The 18925-nt window shown below is 37.3% G+C and overlaps 1 protein-coding gene across 3 annotated transcripts in view; it reads left to right on the plus strand.

Annotated features, from left to right (window-relative positions):
- Positions 1 to 18925, plus strand: part of RBM39 (RNA binding motif protein 39) — a 48300-nt gene that overhangs the window by 2245 nt on the left and 27130 nt on the right. For 2 of the 3 annotated variants that reach the window (XM_030533456.1, XM_030533453.1), the window contains exons 2-4: positions 7139 to 7201; positions 8998 to 9047; positions 17573 to 17767. In XM_030533456.1, the coding sequence (XP_030389316.1) occupies positions 7151 to 7201; positions 8998 to 9047; positions 17573 to 17767 (296 nt within the window). In that variant the 5' untranslated portion in view covers positions 7139 to 7150. Of the gene's footprint in view, positions 1 to 4388; positions 4506 to 7138; positions 7202 to 8997; positions 9048 to 17572; positions 17768 to 18925 lie in introns of all 3 variants that reach the window. The other variant, XM_030533454.1, reaches the window with a different exon arrangement.

Genomic DNA, 18925 nt, shown 5'->3' on the forward strand with positions numbered 1-18925 from the left:
TCATATCCTCCCTTAATTGTCTCTCTTCCATGCTGAACAGTCCCAGTTTCTTAATCTCTCCTCGTATGGAAGCTATTCCATACCCTTCATCATTTGTTGTTGCCCTTTTCTGTACCTTTTCCAGTTCCAGTATATCTTTGAGATGGGCGACCAGATCTGCATGCAGTTTTCAAGGTGTGGGCGAACCATGGATTTATATACAGGCATTATGGTATTTTCTGTTCTATCTCTTTCCTTTTCTGTTACTTCTTTTTGACTGCCGCTGCACATTGAGCAGACTTTCTCAGAGAACTATTCACAATGACTCCAAGATCTTTCTTGAGTGGTAACTGCTAATTTAGATCCGATCACTTTGTATGTGTAGCTGGGATTGTTTTCCAATGTGCATTATTTTGCATTTATCACCGCTGAATTTCATCTGTTATTTTGTTGCCCAGTCATCCAGTTTGTGAGCCCCCATTGTAACTCTACGCAGTCTGCTTGGACTTGCCTATCTTGAGTAATTGCAAATTTTGTCACCTACTGTTTTTCTAGATCATCTATGTTGAACAGCACTGGTCTCCTGGGGGACACCACTATTTACCTCTCTCCGTTCTGAAAGATGACCATTTATTCCTACTCTTTGCTTTCTGTCTTTTTAACCATTTCAGCGAACCATGGAACGACCTTCTCTTTCTGAAAATCTAAATACACTATCCATTGGATCACCCTTATCCACATTTCAATGGGAGTCATCATTGAAAGGAAGTGTTTCTAGTGGGGTCCCATGAGAATCTGCTCTTGGCTAAGTGCTAGTCAATTTCTTTGTCAATGATCTGGTTGAAAATATGAAATCATTGCTGATAAACTTTGCAGATACCACCAAAGATTGGTGAAGTGGAAATAAGGATAGGTCACACTGACAGATTTGAATCTGTTGGGAAGTTGGATTTAAACAAATTTCTCTTAATACTGGTAAATGGAGGGGGGGAAGCGCATATGTTTAGAAAAAATGCATAGGCCATATTTACAGGAGCGGGGACTGAAAAAGATAGACGGAATCATGGTGGATAACCAACTGAACATGAGTGGTTGATGAAATGCTGTGGATAGGAGCGAATTCTATCCTTGGATGTACAAACAGGAGAATATGGCATAGGAATGGGGAGGTAACTTTACTTCTGTAATGATGAGACTGCGATTGGTATACTATGTCCAGTTCTGATATCCTCACTTCAAAAAAGATATTGGAAAAATTGAGGAGGCTTCAGGGAAGATTGGAAATATGAGGACTGGAACACTTGCCTTGCAGTGCGTAATTTAAGGAATTCAATTTATTTTAGCTTGCAGAAGAGCAAGTTTTAAGGGACAACTTGATCAGGTTAAAAGTATCTGGTGCTAAGGGCTCTTCAATCTAACAAGACCCAAGGGCTCGAAATTGAAAATCTAGACGACATTCAAACTGGAAATAAGGCACATGTTTTTTAACAGTGAGGGTAATTATCATTGAACAGTTTCTGAAGGGATGAAGTGGATTCTTCATCACTTGAAATCTTTAAATCAAGATTGGATGTCTTTCAAAGAGAAACTCTAGATCATCTGCAAATTATTGGGCTTGATTCAGGAAACACATGGACACATTCTCTGGCTGTGCTATGCATAATGGCACTTTCTGGCCTTGGAATCTATGAAACTTGAACATTTGCAAAAATCCAAGTTTTAAGTAGTTTGCATACATGTCCCTTCTCTGTTGCTTAGGTCTTGCTTCTTTTGGTAACTGGTATCAAACCTTTCTTCAGTTTGGTGTAAGACCTGAATTTCTAATAAATAAGCATATTTGGGTGTAGGGAGAATCTTTCTGACATTCGTTGTCATAAAGAAGTAGATGGCGCACAGTTCTTTTCTTTGAACAACTTCTTCCATTCATAGCCATGACTTAGGTGGTGCTTATATTGCATTCTGTACGGTCAGCATGCAGGTTGCATTCCCACTGCAAGCTCCTTCCTGATTCTTCTCCATATGATGTTTCTCACTCAGAATCATTTTAACAAGGTCATTATTAGTATGTAGAGTCAGTCAATTGACTAGTCCAAAAATAATTGGTCAAGTATTTTAAAGTACTAACTTATTAGAACAGTAGTAAGACTATGGTTTCCAGTAGGCTTAGCCTTTGATACATATGCCTAATTACAAGAAAAAGGTTATTTAATAATTATCTTAACTTGGAAAATGTGAAACAATGAAATGAAGTTCTTAAAAAATGAAATAATCATTGCTACTTTTTAAAGCAATGTTAGCTCCATATTTAAATGTGAAAAAGACTGAACAATTACAAAAGAATGAAATTAAATGGGAAACACACATATAGCAACAGGGTGGATTGAATTTAAATCAAATTGATTTAAATCATGATTTCAATCACTAGTTAGGAAAACCTGTTTTTTTTAATCATGGGTTTCTACATAAAAGTGCATTCTTGTTGGCTGTTATAACCTTAATACATATTCTTCACAGCTCAGATGGATGTAGGTTTCATTTTTAGAAGGTACACGCTATATATTTTTAAATTGATTTTTTGGAAAATATTTCAGATTAGTTTTACAGCTATATCAGAAAATGAATGACTATTTGAAGCGGATAGTTCACCTCCCAATGACTTCATAAATATCTCCAATTCAATATTTGGAGGATTTTCTTGCCATGCTGTATTAGGAGAACATCACCAGACAGACATTTAAATTTTTATTTAATTTAAACAACGATGTTTTTCTTCAACAGCAAGCATATAATTTAACACAAACGTATGAGTTTTTGAATTTAGTTAAACATTCAAGTTTTTTTAAATCAGTTTTGTTTTTGTTAAAATTGTGTTTAACTAAAATAGTTAAATGAAATATATATTTAAAAAAACCCACAAATTAAATCGACCATGTCAGCCAGGTCAACATGAGAAACTTGGTCATCTTCACCTTCATTTTCCTGTTTGTTCATAATCTGGAAAAGAAAAACAAGCTTTCCTGCTTTTTCAGGTTCCAAACAGTTTCTCAATTTGGAATGAATTGGTCCAAAAGAAGAAAATATTCTTTCTACACCAACAGAAGAAGATACTGCTGTTAAAAGTGAGATTATCACTTCAACAGTCTTTGAATCCAAGTGCTTAAGTGACTTCCACCAGTTCACTGGGGTGACTTTCTTTAAAACTTCGTCAGCAAACATATATTTCTTGAATGGTTCACCCTTAGCTCTGAAGTTTGTTTATAGTTGGCATTATGGCGGGGTGATTGCTGAATGTCCATGTCATAGCCAACTCCTCTTCTTCAGCAGTTAAAGTTTGATCCTGGTACCGAGTATTGAGAATATTTGCAAGAAAATGAGCTGCAGACAGTGCTTCTCCAGTTCATTTTTCTAATGCTTGTAATTTAACTCTGTCATTGCATATTTCTCTTTTTAAGATCTCACTCAGTTTCTTCCAAATTTCAGCAGAGTCAGCAATAAAACGGCTATTGCCCTGCATTTTGTTCAAGGCTACAGAAATAGGCTTCGGGGTACTCAGCATGTGTTCAACATTGGACTTAAGAGAAATGTTGAGAACTCTGTGATAGTGCCATCTATTTTTTGACAATTTTGTTCACAAACTGTCATCAGATTAGGCCAGTTCTTGATATAGTGCTCAAAACAGTTCACTACCGAGTTCCATCGCACGTCTTGTGGGAGAGTTAACTTGGTTCCTCCCATTCTTTTTCAGAGCAGCTGCTGCAAAGTGGTTATTACGCAAGTATTTTGCAATTTCAACAACACTAGCCTTTATTTCTGGTACATTGAAGTATTTGCCTAGGAGATGCATCAAATGAGCACTGCAACTATATGTTATTAGCTCAGGACTCTTCTAAATACTTTCTTCTCATCTTGGATACGTTTGCAGCATTGTCTGTAACCAGGCTGCGTGCTAGACATTTGAATTTTTTTTCACAGTTTGTTATAGCTTTTACTGCTACTACTTGTAAGTATTCTACTGTGTGTGCATTTCCTGGTATATGATTTGTTTCTGTAAGGAAGACATTCCCTTCTTCTGTTGCCACACAAGCACATTGTGGACATTGCTCTACCCATGAAGACTCAGGTTAACAATTTCACCCTCTAGACCTTTTGCACAGTGCTCAGTTTCTCTTTCATACACTTTATGCAGCAATTTGCCTGCGACATCTACTCTTTTGGGTGGACTGTATCCTGATCTTAATGACTGAACCATGTTAATGTAGTGTGGGTTCTCAGTCATAAGGAAAGGAGAGTTTGTTGCATAAACAAACTGGGCAATGTTTTCATCAATTACCTCTTTTTGTGATCTGCTGGTTCTTATCACAAATTTTGTTTCTGGATGATGGAGATTTTTTTTTTTCTTTTTGCTACAGGTGATATACTGTGGCTATGTGACAAACATGATGGGACGGAAACACTATAATTGGCAGAGAACTCTGAAACTTTAGAAAATGATGGTGATCTTGAACGTGGATCGTCTTCAGAATCCTGTATGTTGAGGATGGATTCTCCTAAACAAAATAAGTCAATGCAGTTATTTAATTATTACCATACTGCTCATTTAGTATTACCCATTGCATTCACTGACACTCAGTGCTGCATTAAAGATGAAATTGTAAAAGGAAGAACCGCCTATTTCAGCTATTTATTTTTTATCACAACTGCATCTAATGAAAGTGCCATAGAGTAACAACTATATTTTTTGCTCATATATGAGAATTCAAGAATAGTGCAGAAGAAAGACAGGCAGTCCTTAAGAAAGAAGTATGAAATAAAAGTTAACCAACTTGAAGATCCTGCATGTTCAGACATGTTCCTTTCATCATCTTCAAGGCAGCTTTCTCCTGAGAAGGAACACTTCTCATGACGTTTCATTCGCGCAACCAGGCCTTGCATTTCTTGGTTGCACAGTTTACATTTTGCATGCATGCCTGTCTTACCCACAAATAGAGGAACTTCATTTAAAATATTCTCAAACTGAGTCTCTCTTATGGCTGGCTGTCTTTGTAGGTTTTCCCTTCTAGTGAGAGAATGATATAATCTCAAATCTATGAAAGCTACACTCATAAAGACCTCCAGACTTCTGGAATATTCTGCTAAAAAAGTTTCACATTTGTTTCTGCTCCCTGTCCCTACCTTCTCACATTTATCTCCAGATGACCTCTCCTTGTCCAGATCTATTCCGCCCCAACAATCTTCTGTTAACTGAACTTTTTGAAACTTTGCACTTTTAGAGAGTGGTAAGGGATTGATTGGGTACACAAATCTGCAGAGGGACAATAGGGTTGAGGTCTGTTGTTTCTCACCTCTATATATTTCTTTATTTAAAAACATTTTTGCTGTTAACAAATGTGTTATCTCTGGAGACACAAATCCAGTTTGAGAACTGCAAACCTAAGCATCTCTGATGGCGCCTTCTAGACTGAGCACCGAGTCCCATTGGGTAGATGGAAAGATTAACCTAAATCAGTGATTCCTAAACTTTAACAACCTGTGAACCCCTTTCGCTAAAATGTCAAGTCTCGCGAATTCCCTCCTAAAAATGAATATTTCCGGGGATTTTCTCCTTTACCTGAGTATAAATTATTAAAGCAGTGATCTTGGAAATATAAAATTTGTTTTTATGACATGGTTATTACACACTATTATTTATCATTACAATATTTTTATTATATTATGAAAATGGCAACACTCTTCCAAGATCTCACTTTCATAGCTTGTATCACTTTGAATAAGCCTGTTTATAAGACAAGGGACCGACCTATAGTTCATCTCATATCGGATGTGAAACAGCATGAAGGTATTTAAGAAGCCAACTCAAAGAGTTCCTCCTACACAAGCCTTTAAGTTGTTGAGCAGTCCAGGCAAACAATGCACATTACAACAGAACTTAAACTTGTTCTTCATAATTTTACAAACAATACTAGCTGCCTATTTAATTTTAAAAACAGCAAAAAATATCCATCTCCCTTTCCTTTTCTTATAAGAAGTCTTGAAGTTTAAATCTCCTCAGTGTGATAGACATGCTTGCTTTGATCTGGTTAACTCTTGGAAGTCCAAGGACTGCGGGTTGCTGGCCCTGTGCTGCCCAGGGTCTCTAGGGACAGCTCTGTCCACCATGAGGGAATTTTTCTCTGACAACCCCCCTGTAACATTTCACAAACCCGTTTGGGAACCACTGACCTAAATAATTTATACAGAAAGCCCTGGAACTGCATATGGTTGGGTCCCTAATCCACGAGCTGTTGGAACTCATTTACAAAACTTTTCTTAAACATTACATGAATGTTCTCATACTATAGAATTTATAATCCCTATTCCATGATGAGATATCTTTGAGCTCTAATGTATCTTAATTAAAACCATCCTTAGATAGGTTTTTTTCTCAAAGCATTTTATCAGAAAAATCCAATTTAAATCAAAAACTGATTTTTTTTTTATTTTTAAAAAAAATCATTGGTTTTCATCCACCCAGTATAGCAATTATAAAAGAAAAATTTTAAATGCACTTATGTTAGGTAGCCAGCTCAGTGGCAGTACGCCTTTTCTCTTTGCATTAGGAGAGGAAGCTTGCTTATTGTGAGCCCTTCTCCACCTTTTTTCCTTTTGGTTAATTTCTGTATTTGTCTAGTCAGTTTAGCTTGTATGCCCTTTTAACTTGTTTAATGTGCTTTGTAAACTGCCATATGCAGTGATGGCCTTGCAGACAAATAAAGATACTCATTCGTACGTATGCACAATGTTTGTTCTAGAAGATTCCAGCCAATCAAGATACTCAGCTTTCAGTTAGTTCACCTTTTTCCCGAATATGTGGCATTAGCATGTAGTAAAGTGATCAAAGACATTGATATAGGCTTGCTAACCGATAACGGACATCATGATGTAGTCAAAAAGGTAGTCCTCAGGGCATTCTTGATGGAATACTTAGCAGTATTTGACAGCAGTCAGTTGACCAGCTTGCCAAGCCTATTAGTATGTATTGTAACTAAAAATCATTTTGTGAATTTGGCATCTTCCCAACATTGGCCTTGTCACCAACAGTACAAGCGCCTTGGGAGCTATTAGAGATTGATATAGTTTATGGGCTCTTTTCCTGTCTGATGGATTTTGCTTTTCCTTTCAGGTGTCCTGAAAAATGGCTGACGATATTGATATTGAAGCAATGCTTGAGGCTCCTTACAAGAAGGTGAGAAAAATGTGCCAGTGAGGTGTTGTACTTACCTTAATTTAGCCTTATTCATGAAACTACTGCTGAACTGTAAACTAACATCCCTGGAGCCCTCATGATTTATCTTATTGGAGATGCATTACATGTAACTTGCAAATAAATATATACTGTTAATGTAATTATATTGTGCAGTAGTTTCACTTCAGCGTGATGAATAAATGCCCATCTATCTCTCTTTGTAGACTTGCCTAACGATATCTCACCTCTACTCCCATGAATTCACCTTTGATTCCAGTGTGAACTGTCAATCATAAGGTAGTAATTGAGTGACGTATCGCTGTACCGTGGTCCCCTAGGTAAAAAAACAAACAAACAAAAAAACAATTACTCGCCTAAAATTGCCAGCTCCAGTTTGGTATAGCAACAAGGTGAATGCAGTGTTTGGGAAAATAGCAGGGTTCCAAGAATAACCTTTTCACCAGTCCGTGGCAAGTAAATCTTTAAATAGTCTGCTCAGTGCAAGAGGCGTGTGACCATTATTTTTAACATAGAAGACTGGTGATGGTTAATCTTTTAACAGGGCAGATGGAAATGAATTGCTGAGTGAAAGAACTTTCCAAAATTCTTGGATCCCTGAATAGATACATTGTTAGCAAGTAAAAGACAGTATCACAGTCTGCAGTGTCATTCTAAAAATAGCCGTTGTACTCTTCTGTTTTAGTTGTTCAATTAGGAACTGCCAATTTTGACACAAAATTCTGTTAACTTCTGAATGACTAGAATAGTGATGTACTTAGTCTCCTTAACAGGCAGCAAATGTATACTGTCTTTTTTTTTGTTTTTCACCAATTGGTGGTGAAAGTGTTAACATTTTGCATGCATTAGCACTGGTTTCACAAGAAATGTGTATAAACTTGAAATAATTTAGCAGTTGTACTCATGGTGTAGCTGGAGTGATTAAACTATAGAATAAAAATAACAGCTACTGTTAGTTTATTTTGGAGTGTTTAGCACAACCATGTGGTATCAGTTTTGGATGAGCATTTGTAAGCTTTAAACACTATATATTTAGTTTTATGTAATATTTAGCAGTTACGTAAAATCTTGAAGAGATAGTCATAATTTATAATGTTAAGATTCTTGTGTCCTAGTTTAACATGGATATTTTCCATGTAAACAGGTATGGAAATAGGGAATGTTTAGGCTGGACTGGTGGATTTTTGATGACTTTCTTGGGAGTCGACGTTACTAAAGCAGTGTGAATCCCTGTTTGCTTCAGGGCGAGATGTGTGACAGAGGTGGCATCAAGCTCTTACAACCCTCCAACGAAAATGAGCGAAGATCTCAGGAATGGCATCGGTCACAAGAAATCGATAGTGGCTGGCTGCTAGCATGGCCACTTGGGGCTTAGGCAGAGATATAGCCTTGGTACTGATCAGAGGGATCATAGCACATGAAAAATGCTTAAACCTGAAACTTCCTCTTACATTTTATAGAAATAACATTTAACCACTTGAGTGCTGAAATCTACAGGATAATTTACTATCTAAATCATGTAAGGAAGTATCTACAATTTAATATATTTTTAAAAACTGTAATTCTTATATTTTATAATTGTATGTCTTAAATGTAAACAGCAAAGTGGTTAAACATGCCTACTTAAATTTTTATAGCTTTCCATATTAAACTATAAACACGTAATTTAGTATTAAAATTTTTGTTTTGTATTTTCTTATTCCTATTCCCATTACCCTTTGACCACTTGAAATGTTACCACTTCGTCCTCACGATGTTCTTCTATCAACCCTGCTTAGGATGAGAACAAATTGAGCAGTGCCAATGGCCATGAAGAGCGCAGCAAGAAGTAAGTGTATATCTGTATATTGACGCTTCTAGGGAACTCTTGTCAAGTATTCTTTATTTTCACTTTTTAGTGTATGTAGTACTGTCCAAGACAATAAAATGGAAATCCTTCTGTGTTTGTCTTTTGCTGTTTATGGCATTCCAAACAAATATGACTACCTCTTACGCAGTTGATATCTGTGGTATAAATTTTCAATTAATAGTGTCTTTTTTTTTAAAAGTAAACTAGAACAGTTTTGAGGGCTTAAAGATAATGACACTGGCGGTATAAGATACTATGCTGTCTCAGTGAGTTTTATATATTTTGGGTTAATGTTTGAAATAATTGTAATTACATTTGTGCACTAATTATATGAATTTGAAAGACTTCTGGTTCAGAGAAATTCAGTGGCCTCAAGTTCTAACTGGGAAAGCTCATAGAAGTGTGGTTGTTTGTTGGCCAGTATCAGGCTAATACAGTTTTAACTCCTTTCAACACTTTATTCCTTGAATTAGTATTGTGTGGGGGAAAAAAAAAAAGCTGCTATTTGAATGAATTTTCTCTCTCTTCTTCCTAATCCAACATAACTAACAAACTTGTTTAAAGTATAACAAATCTGGAGAGAAATAATTGTATTTATCTCCTCCAGGAGAGACTTACCAATGTGTTTTGTTTTATAATATCTGCCTGGTCAGTATCCTGCTTGATACTGTGATTTTTTTTTCTTCCTTTTTTCGAACCAGTTACTGTTGACCTGTGTAGGCAAGGACCATGCACTCTACAATGAGAGAAACCCAAAGAAAGCTTCCCCTACAAAACAGTCAAGCATTTGGAGTTGAACAGAAAATACTTAAAAATTCAAATATGTAAAATAAGATTACTTAAATTACACATATTTTGAATAAAATATTTGATATTTGCTGTAGGAGAACTGAAATTTGGCTCTATTCTGAAGAGAAATGTGGACACACATTTAAATATTTCTTTTAAAGGCTTCATTGGGTTCCATCTTTGTGTGTCAGACTCTGAGGTCAAATGTGCATAGGTCACAAGTAAAAAGATGGATTTTCTAACTTCCAGCCGAGCCTGGGATCTGAAAGTTAAGCTACGTTTTTTTTGTATTGCACATCTTTATTGCTAAAATATATACATTGGTTTAAATCCAGGTACCTGTGTAACAGCAGAAATTGGCCTTGCATTAGAAATTTAATTGTGTGAGCTGGAACAGTCTCCAGCTTGCTGTCCCGTAACTGCTGTGACTGAGTCAAAGTGCCATTTTTACATAGATGCTCTTTTGACTAAGCCACACTTTAAGGGGTTCCAGTGTAGCCCAAATTGACAGTGAATAGTATTTTGGGGCTTTGTACAGCCAGACCTGAATCCCCAAGTGGTTTGGGCAATTCTCAACTAGATATTTCTGGTTTGAGTCCAGGTCCCTTGGTACTGAAGACTCAGATAAGGTAGAGAAATAAGAGGGGACTCAGAACCTAAACCAGTACAACACGTGCAATCAGCAGGATGCTGATAACTGAGGAGTCTTATTATTCTGACTTGTGACAAGGCTAGAGCAAGTTTAGGCCAATAGTCCTTTACGGTGATTGAATGTCCAACTTCCAGATGAACAAGCCTTCACTATCTCTATCTGGAGCTTGGGCCAAAACTGCAGTAATGATTTCCTTGTAAGCTAGGTGCCATTCTGTGGACAAAATACTTGTTATACTTACTGAAGGCTAGGTGCAAATATTGCTCAATGGTTCACATGTTTGGTGTGGACAAGTGTAACAATCCTTTGGAAGCATAACAGTATTAATATACCATGGAGCTAAGGATTTGACATGAATGGAGCTTTGCCAACTGATGGAGCTGTAGGTGGAACGTTTGTCTGATCTACCCACAATCTGCTGCCGCTAACTGTTAAAATCACAGGTGTGAGTGAACTTCTGTGATCTGAGGCCACAGTGTGCGTGTTGATCAATGTTGCGTCATTGGACAGAGTAAGAAACTTCTCAACGTTCATTTTGTACATAAGATAGCACAACAGCAATTTGTCCATCCCTCTTTTTCTCAATAGAGAAACAGAGACACTCAACTCAATCTAATCAATTTTTAAACAACTTCAGGTACAAAACTTGTCCCTAAGGCCCTCTGTCTATTTTGTGAGTATTACTGTCAGGTTTTTCTGTCTTAGAATGTTTCTGTTTCTTGTTGCAGTGTGAAAGACTCACCTGGACAAAAGAATAAAATCACTGATGGGATAGACTAATTTTCTCAGAACTGAAATCATGCCTTCTCTATCTGGAAAGTGCCATATGGATGTAGGCACTACTGCAAAAACCAAACCCAACTATTAGAGCCTGGAAAATCTGCAGATATCCGCTTGATATCCGCATCCATGGGCTATGTTTGCTGATCACGGATCTGGTGCAGATACGAATTTTGTATCTGCACATGTTTCTACCAGCTATCACTCCACAACAGTGTTTATACCACAGTATTGTTAAATGCACAAAGTATATGGAAACTTTTTTTTTTAGTCTGTTCTTGATTGTAACAATTTTGGGTATTTTAAGTGATAAGTTTTTTAAAAAATTGGAAAATAGTATTAAGTTTTTCTGCTCCTGATGATATTCTGAATGAGCGAGCTTGTGGGTGTGGTTTTTTGTTTTGTTTTTTTGTTTGGGTTAATGAAACCTATTCCTCCTTTTTTTGAACAGAGATATTGCTTTAATTATTGCCTCAGCAGTAGTTGGGTGGTAATGGAATGTGCTGCTGCTTTGTATTATGGTAGTGCCAGGAGACCCATACTTAAAGCGGGGCCTCATTGCATTGTATCATAGCCAAATTCATAGTAAGACCTCCCTGCCCAATAAGAGCTTACAGTCATTCTAAATAGGCAAGACTGTCAAAAAATGGGATGAGAAACATCACTACAGAGAAGTAAAGTGACTAATGCTAAATGGATGGGATTTTCTGAAGTGCAGTAACATATAATACATGGAGATAAACCTATCTCATAGAACTGGAAGGGACCCTAAAAGATCAACAAGTCCAGCCCCCTTCCTTCACTAGGAGGACCAAGTAATGATTTTGCCCCAGATCCCTGAATGGCCCCTGCAAGGATTGAACTCACAACCCTGGGTTTAGCAGGCCAATGCTCAAGCCACTGAGCTATCTCTCCTCCCAAATGTTCTTGCTGTGTGCCATGTTCTACACACTTGTGAAGGACAGTGGGGAGTTTCCCTACTGAGAGCTTTGGAAATAAGCCCTTGTACTATTTAACAGTCAAAGCTACTGTTGAGAGTGAAACAGTGCAGTAGCTATTAGGAATGATAGTATTTTGTTAGTTTCAGAAAGACGAAGATGCTGCTTGATCATATGTGCTGAAAACAATGCCTAATGTGAGGCAGTGTATTTAAGAGGGAGGGAAAGAGAGGGTAGAAGTGATGGGTGCATGGCCACTCAGTGTTCGGTACTATTCCTTGAGTAGTAGCATTTTCATCTGAGGGAGGAAGGGGGAAGATTTGTTACATAGCTTCCTTACTGGTTTATTCTTAGCTTGAAAATTAAACAGGGAAATTTATTACTGTTTCATAGGGATTCTGTCTGAGACAGAGTAATATGTTGAGGAGCCAGAAAATGTAGGTAAAGATGTTGGTAGAGGAGAGGATGAAACAGTTGAGACAGTTTGGCATTTCATACGTTGGCATTTCATATGTTGCTAGTGGTTAGCAGTTCTGTTGCCGTGTTTGGTGACCGCTTCTGACGGCAGCAGACGAGCTGTCCGTACTTTGCAGCCTTTCATTTCTTCTTCCTGCTTCATGTTTGCACTTTTGATCTTATTGCTATATACTATTTGAGAAAATTCCTCTTTTACCTCCAACAACTCCTGTGGGTTTTGCTCCTCTGAGGTTTTATTTTTGGTCCCTTTAACAAAGCACTTTTGAGTAAAGTTTTTACAACAATTTTTCACTCGATTTGATTAATTTAAAATAGACCATTATGGTTGATGTACCTTTCTGTTGAGCCTATAGCATTTCTGTTTTAAAGTAAAAAGAAACAGCTAGTTTCACCTAATTACGTGAAAGAATGGATTGAGTAGTCAAGTTTTTGATAAAATCCAAGATAGTTATTTGTACTGAAAGGACACTATCAGCTTTAAAATAATCACACTTCCCTCTGATTTTATTTACAACACCTGAGATTACTGTAAATTAAAAATTAAAGCTGCTCTTCTTCCATTTTTCTTTGTGCATTTGGCAGTGTTTTTTGCATATAGCTAGTGTCACTGTTTCCCTGGGGGTGTGGGAGTGCATGGGTTAGTTTGTGTTTGGTTTTTTGGGGGAGGGGTTAGTTGCCCTTTTGTTCCATAGTTAAGATAGAAGTTAATTCACTGACCTTGTTGGTAAAATATTTTGAGATCTACTGATGAAAAGTGGTAATTGAGAGCTGGGTATTATTATTCTAATCCACCTTTGTCTCTTTCTATGCAGAATCATTTTATAGATAATTAGATATGTCTGGTTGGCATTATTGAGAGAGTCCTTCTGTTTTGGAGTAGATTTGTTGCTTGGGAAGTGAAGGGAGGAAAAGGAAGGTAGGTGGGGAGGGGAGTTTTAATGAAGAGCGGTATTCATGGTATAAATAATTGTAAAAACAATCTGGCCTTTTTCTGAATCCTGTGCTATGGTGGGTTTTAAAGATGCGGGGCTAGGGAGAGGACAGAGGTGAGAAACAAGTCCAGGAAGTATTAAAGATAATCTAGATGTAATAGGCATTGCAGAAACTTGGTGGAATGAGGACAATCAATCTGACAGTAATACCAGGTACAAAATAGTTCAGGAGGACAGAACAGGTCATGCTCTTTGGGGGAGTGGCACTATATGTTAAAGTGTAGCATCAAATCTTAAATGAACCAAACTGTAGCCCAGACTTTCAATGGGTAGTATTTCCATGCTCTAATAATATAGCGGTAGGGAGATATTACCGACCACCTGACCAGGATGGTGTTTGTTGCAGCAGTCATGACTGTGGATCACAGCAGTTGAATCTTTGTGCGAATGAGGTTAATTATCTGGCTGTAAATAGATAGAAGGGACTGTTTTCAGGATGATTACTACTTAGCCATTCATTAGAACTGGAAGTAAGACACCCAAGCTCAGGTGAGTATCTGAGGATGTGTGACCGTGATAGAGGGAGATGTTATAAGGGTGGAGTTCTTCAAAGTGCTTCCCTCTGACTACCATCCTCACCTCCAGTGTTGCCTGGATTCAGCTTTCGCCAATTGGTCTTCATCCAGTTGCTGATTTTGGCAAAATGTGGAAAAAGATGGGAGACTACTCTGTCTGATGTAGAGCTGTCCGTTGTCACTTCAGCTGTGTTTTTTCACTAGCTGTCAGTGGTTTCATGAAGATATTGGAGAGTGTGGATTGCAGGAGAGTGTAATGACTGAGGTATAACTTAAGAGTAGTTTTAAAAGGACGCAATGAACTTAAAGAATCTAGACAGTTCAAAAAAAATGTTCATTTTGGATCTTCCTGTGAAATCGCTCTTCTTGGTTTTATTATTGTCCTGTCTCCCAGTGGTTTTTCTCTTCTTTGTTGCTTCATGAAAGGTCTACAAAAGATGAGAGATTGAAACAGACTACATTGTTTTGAAATGCTCAAACGGAAAGTAGGGCTGTCAAGGGATAAATAATTAATCATGGTTAATTGCACTGTTACTAGAATACCATTTATTTAAATATTTTTAGTTGTTTCCTACATTTTCAAATATATGGATTTCAGTTACAACACAAAATACAAAGTGTACCGTGCTCACTTTATATTTATTTTTATTACAAGTATTTGCTCTGTAAAAAAACAAAAATAAAAAAATAGTATTTTAATTCACCTAACACAGGTTCTGTAGTGCAATCTCTTCATCATGAAAGTTGAACTTACAAATGTAGAATTATGTACAAAAAAATTAATTCAAAAATAAAACAATGTAAAACTTTAGAGCCTACAAGTCCACCCACTCCTCCTTCTCGTTCAGCCAATCATTCAGACAAACAAGTTTGCAGGATATAATGCTGCCCACTTCTTGTTTACAGTGTTACCTGAAAGTGAGAACAGGCGTTCTCATGGCACTTTTGTAGCTGGCGATGCAAGATATTTACGTGCCTGATACTCTTAAGATTCATATGTCCCTTCATGCTTCAACCACCATTCCAGGGGACGTGTGTCCAGGCTGATGATGGGTTCTCTCGATAACAATCCAAAGCAGTGTGGACTGACGCATGTTCGTTTTCATTATATGAGTCAGGTGCCACCAGCAGAGGGTTGATTTCCTTTTTTGGTGGTTCGGGTTTTGTAGTTTCCACATCGGAGTGTTGCTCTTTTAAGACTTCTGAAAGCATGCGCCACACCCTGTCTCGCTCAGATTTTGGACAGCACTTCAGATTCTTAAGCCTTGAATTGAGTGCTGTAGCTGTTTTTAGAAATCTCACTTCGGTACCTTCTTTGGGTTTTGTGAAATCTGCAGTGAAAGTGTTCTTAAAATGAACAACATATGCTGGGTCATCATCCAAGACTCCTATAACATGAAATATATGGCAAAATGTGGGTAAAACAGCAGGGACATACAGTTCTCCCCCCAGGAATTCAGTCACAAAATTAACACATTATTTTTTTTAACAAATGTAATCTGCATGGAAGCATGTCCCCTGGAATGATGGCCAAAGCATGAAGGAGCATACGAATGATCAGCATATCTGGCACATAAACATCTTGCAATGCTGGCTATAAAAGTGCCATTTAAATGCCTGTTCTCACTTTCTGTAAATGTAAACAAACTTGTTTGGCTGAACAAGAAGTAGGACTGAGTGGACTTTGTTTTACTATTGAGTGCAGTTATGTAACAAAAAAATCTACATTTGTAAATTTTACTTTCACGACAGATTGCACTACAGTACTTGTATGAGGTGAATTGAAAAATACTATTTTTTTTACAGTGCAGATATTTGTAATAGAGTTTGATTTTTGATTTCAGTTACAATACCGAATACAGTATATATGAAAAGGAAGAAAAACATCCAAAATTTTTACAATAGCTATTTGTTCATAAGCACTAGAGAAGGGGGTCATCTTATGAAGGGGTATAGAGAGGGAGAGTGGGACACAGCCCCTCCCCCCAACAGAGCCAGAAGGGAAGAGGTAGGGCCAAAGTCCCCGTTACTTTTTACTTTGTTACTTTTACAAATTTAAAAAAAAAATCAAGCCAACGTTTGAGGAGTTCTTTTTTTAAAATTGATTGGTGTCCCTTAATTTACAGAGTTGTAGCTGTGTCAATCCCAGGTTATTAGACAGGGTAGGTGAGGTAATATATTTTATTGGACCAACTTCTGTTGGTGAGTGAGAGAAGTTTACATAGATCTTTTTCATGCCAGGGAACCATAATCATAGTGTCGTAGCTAAACACAAGGTGGGACAGATTGGGTTAGCGTCAGTAGTTAACACATTTCAAGGGACCATTCACTGTGAAGCGGCCCATTAATCCCCTTTCAGTCTTAAGGGAAGGTTGTTAGTGAGTTATAGATTGTTGTAATAAGCCATAAATCCAATATGTGTCTTCAGTCCTATTTTTATTGTCTAGCAAAGTTATGAATTTAACCTCCCACTCTCATCTCTGCAGGTTTCCTCTGAAGATGAGGACTGATAGGTCAGATATATAGAGTGATCACTTTGTGAAGTGTTCTGTTTGTTGTGGAGACAGTAGGACAGTCTTCAGCTCCTAATGCCTCTTAAGTTTTTGCCTTTTGTGGGGGGGATCAAATTGTGTGGCGGACTTATTGACTTGATTGTTCTGCTCCTTTTGGTCCAGCAGTATTTGTTTGGGGCTCTGTGTACAGTGATCGTCTTTTGGAAGAGTAACTACTATTTTAGTGTATAAGCAACGTGCAGTTTCATCCTTGTGAAATTTAAACAGTTCTTCTGGAATTCCGTAGTTAATAGGAACTGAAGACAGTTGGCATATTATTGCTGTTACAGTAATGCTGCAAAATTCCAAGATGTCTGTCAGGATAAAAAAAAAATAGGTAATTGTCCTTTGTCTTACTTTTACTATGAAAAGTCAGCCCCAACTGACTCTCTTCATCTTAGCAGATGTTGAAAGCTTGGATGCTCATTGAAAATACTTTTACAACACAGTAATTGACGTGTTGAATTTGATATGTACTATTTTACATTCAGCCCCACTACCATGCTTGGAGGCTTAATATTTTTTAATATTTACAAAGCCAAAAGATGAGAGCGCTTGAAACCAGGGAGCATTCATGCTCAAATTTTAAGAGTTCTAAATTGGTCTTTTTTGCTAATGGCTGATCAAGCATATAAAAACGATAATGTTGTTGTTCCTATGTTAGTGTCTGGCATTACAGATTGTGGAAATAAAATTAGTACATTGTTAGGGAGAAGACTGACTAATTAGATGAGGAAAGTTAATGCATGATGACAGAAGCCAACATTGAAGTTTCTTTACATCTGTAACATAAGTTGTATTTTTTTTAGGAGAAAAAAGAGCAAGAGCAGAAGTCGCAGTCATGAGAGGAAGAGGAGCAAAAGTAAAGAGCGCAAACGAAGCCGTGATCGTGAGAGGAAAAAGAGCAAAAGTCGGGAAAGGAAACGCAGCAGAAGCAAAGAACGCAGACGTAGCCGCTCTAGAAGTAGAGAACGTAGATTCAGAGGCCGCTATAGAAGTCCATAGTAGGTTATTTTAATGTACAGTTGAGCATGTTTCACATTAATATGGTAGAGGTTTAAGCTGAACTATGTACTTTCTAAACTAGTCCGTTTACTTTTTACTTTGAACACTTGTTCAAAGTAATGTTGCAATTTACAAGGCAGTAAGGAGAACAATGGAAATAATGTAATATGTTTCAGCTACTACTTGAGTAATTTTGTTTTTATCCTTAACTACAAGCAAATAACCTATACTTCGATTAAATTGAACTAAAAATTGATGGAAAAACAAATAGCATAAAGTCAGAATATAACTTCAGTTAGGATTAGGATGAAAGGAAATTATCTATTGAGACGCTTAGTAGTAGTTAAACCGGTCAAGTTGAAGGTTTAACACTTAAAAGACTGGATGATAGTTTCCAGTAGGGTGCAGGTTCTTAAGTCTATTGCTATTGCTTCTAAAAAGAAACTTTTATGGGACCCATAAAAAAATATGAACTACCCTCTTCCTGCTGGGCTTGCATCAGGCGTTAACTAACAAACTTGCATCAGGCGTTAACTAACAAACTGTATTCCCAGAGCTTTGCTGACATCGCTGATGCTGGTGCACAAAGCAGGAAGTAAACAGAGGTATGTAGAAAAAAATGGACAAAACTGTTCCAGAAGGAAGATACCTAGTTGGTAGCTAAGGACTATTTGTTACATGAAAAAGCTGTTTGCAAGCAATGGAGGATATTTTTTTTCAAAGTTTGTTTCTAATCAGTTTTTGAGTTTAGCTGTGATCTTTGTGAATGATGGCATTCTGCCTGAGCTGCATCATTGCCGCTTGGTGGCAAGGTGTAGCTAATGGTAGATGAAACTATCTTTAGTTAACAAGAGATGTTCATTTAAGAGGTTGGCTCACAGTTATGCTTAATGTGTGTTAAAGCCTCTGATTAAATACATGTACAGGTCTGTTGCATCTTACGCACATTTAACATATGCAATTTCAGCTTTATGCGGTCGGCAAAAAAAATCCCCAAAAAGAGAAACAATTTTCATACTGTAACTGTAGTGTGGGCGATTCCGCCTGCCATTCAACTCAAGTGTAATTTTGACTATACGCGGTTTTCGCTTTACGTGCTAACTGCGGAAAGGAACCCCCGCGTAAGATGGGACTCGCATATATATGCAGAAATAGTA

This window comes from Gopherus evgoodei, chromosome 14 (genome assembly GCF_007399415.2).
Source record: "Gopherus evgoodei ecotype Sinaloan lineage chromosome 14, rGopEvg1_v1.p, whole genome shotgun sequence".
NCBI lineage: Eukaryota > Metazoa > Chordata > Testudines > Testudinidae > Gopherus > Gopherus evgoodei.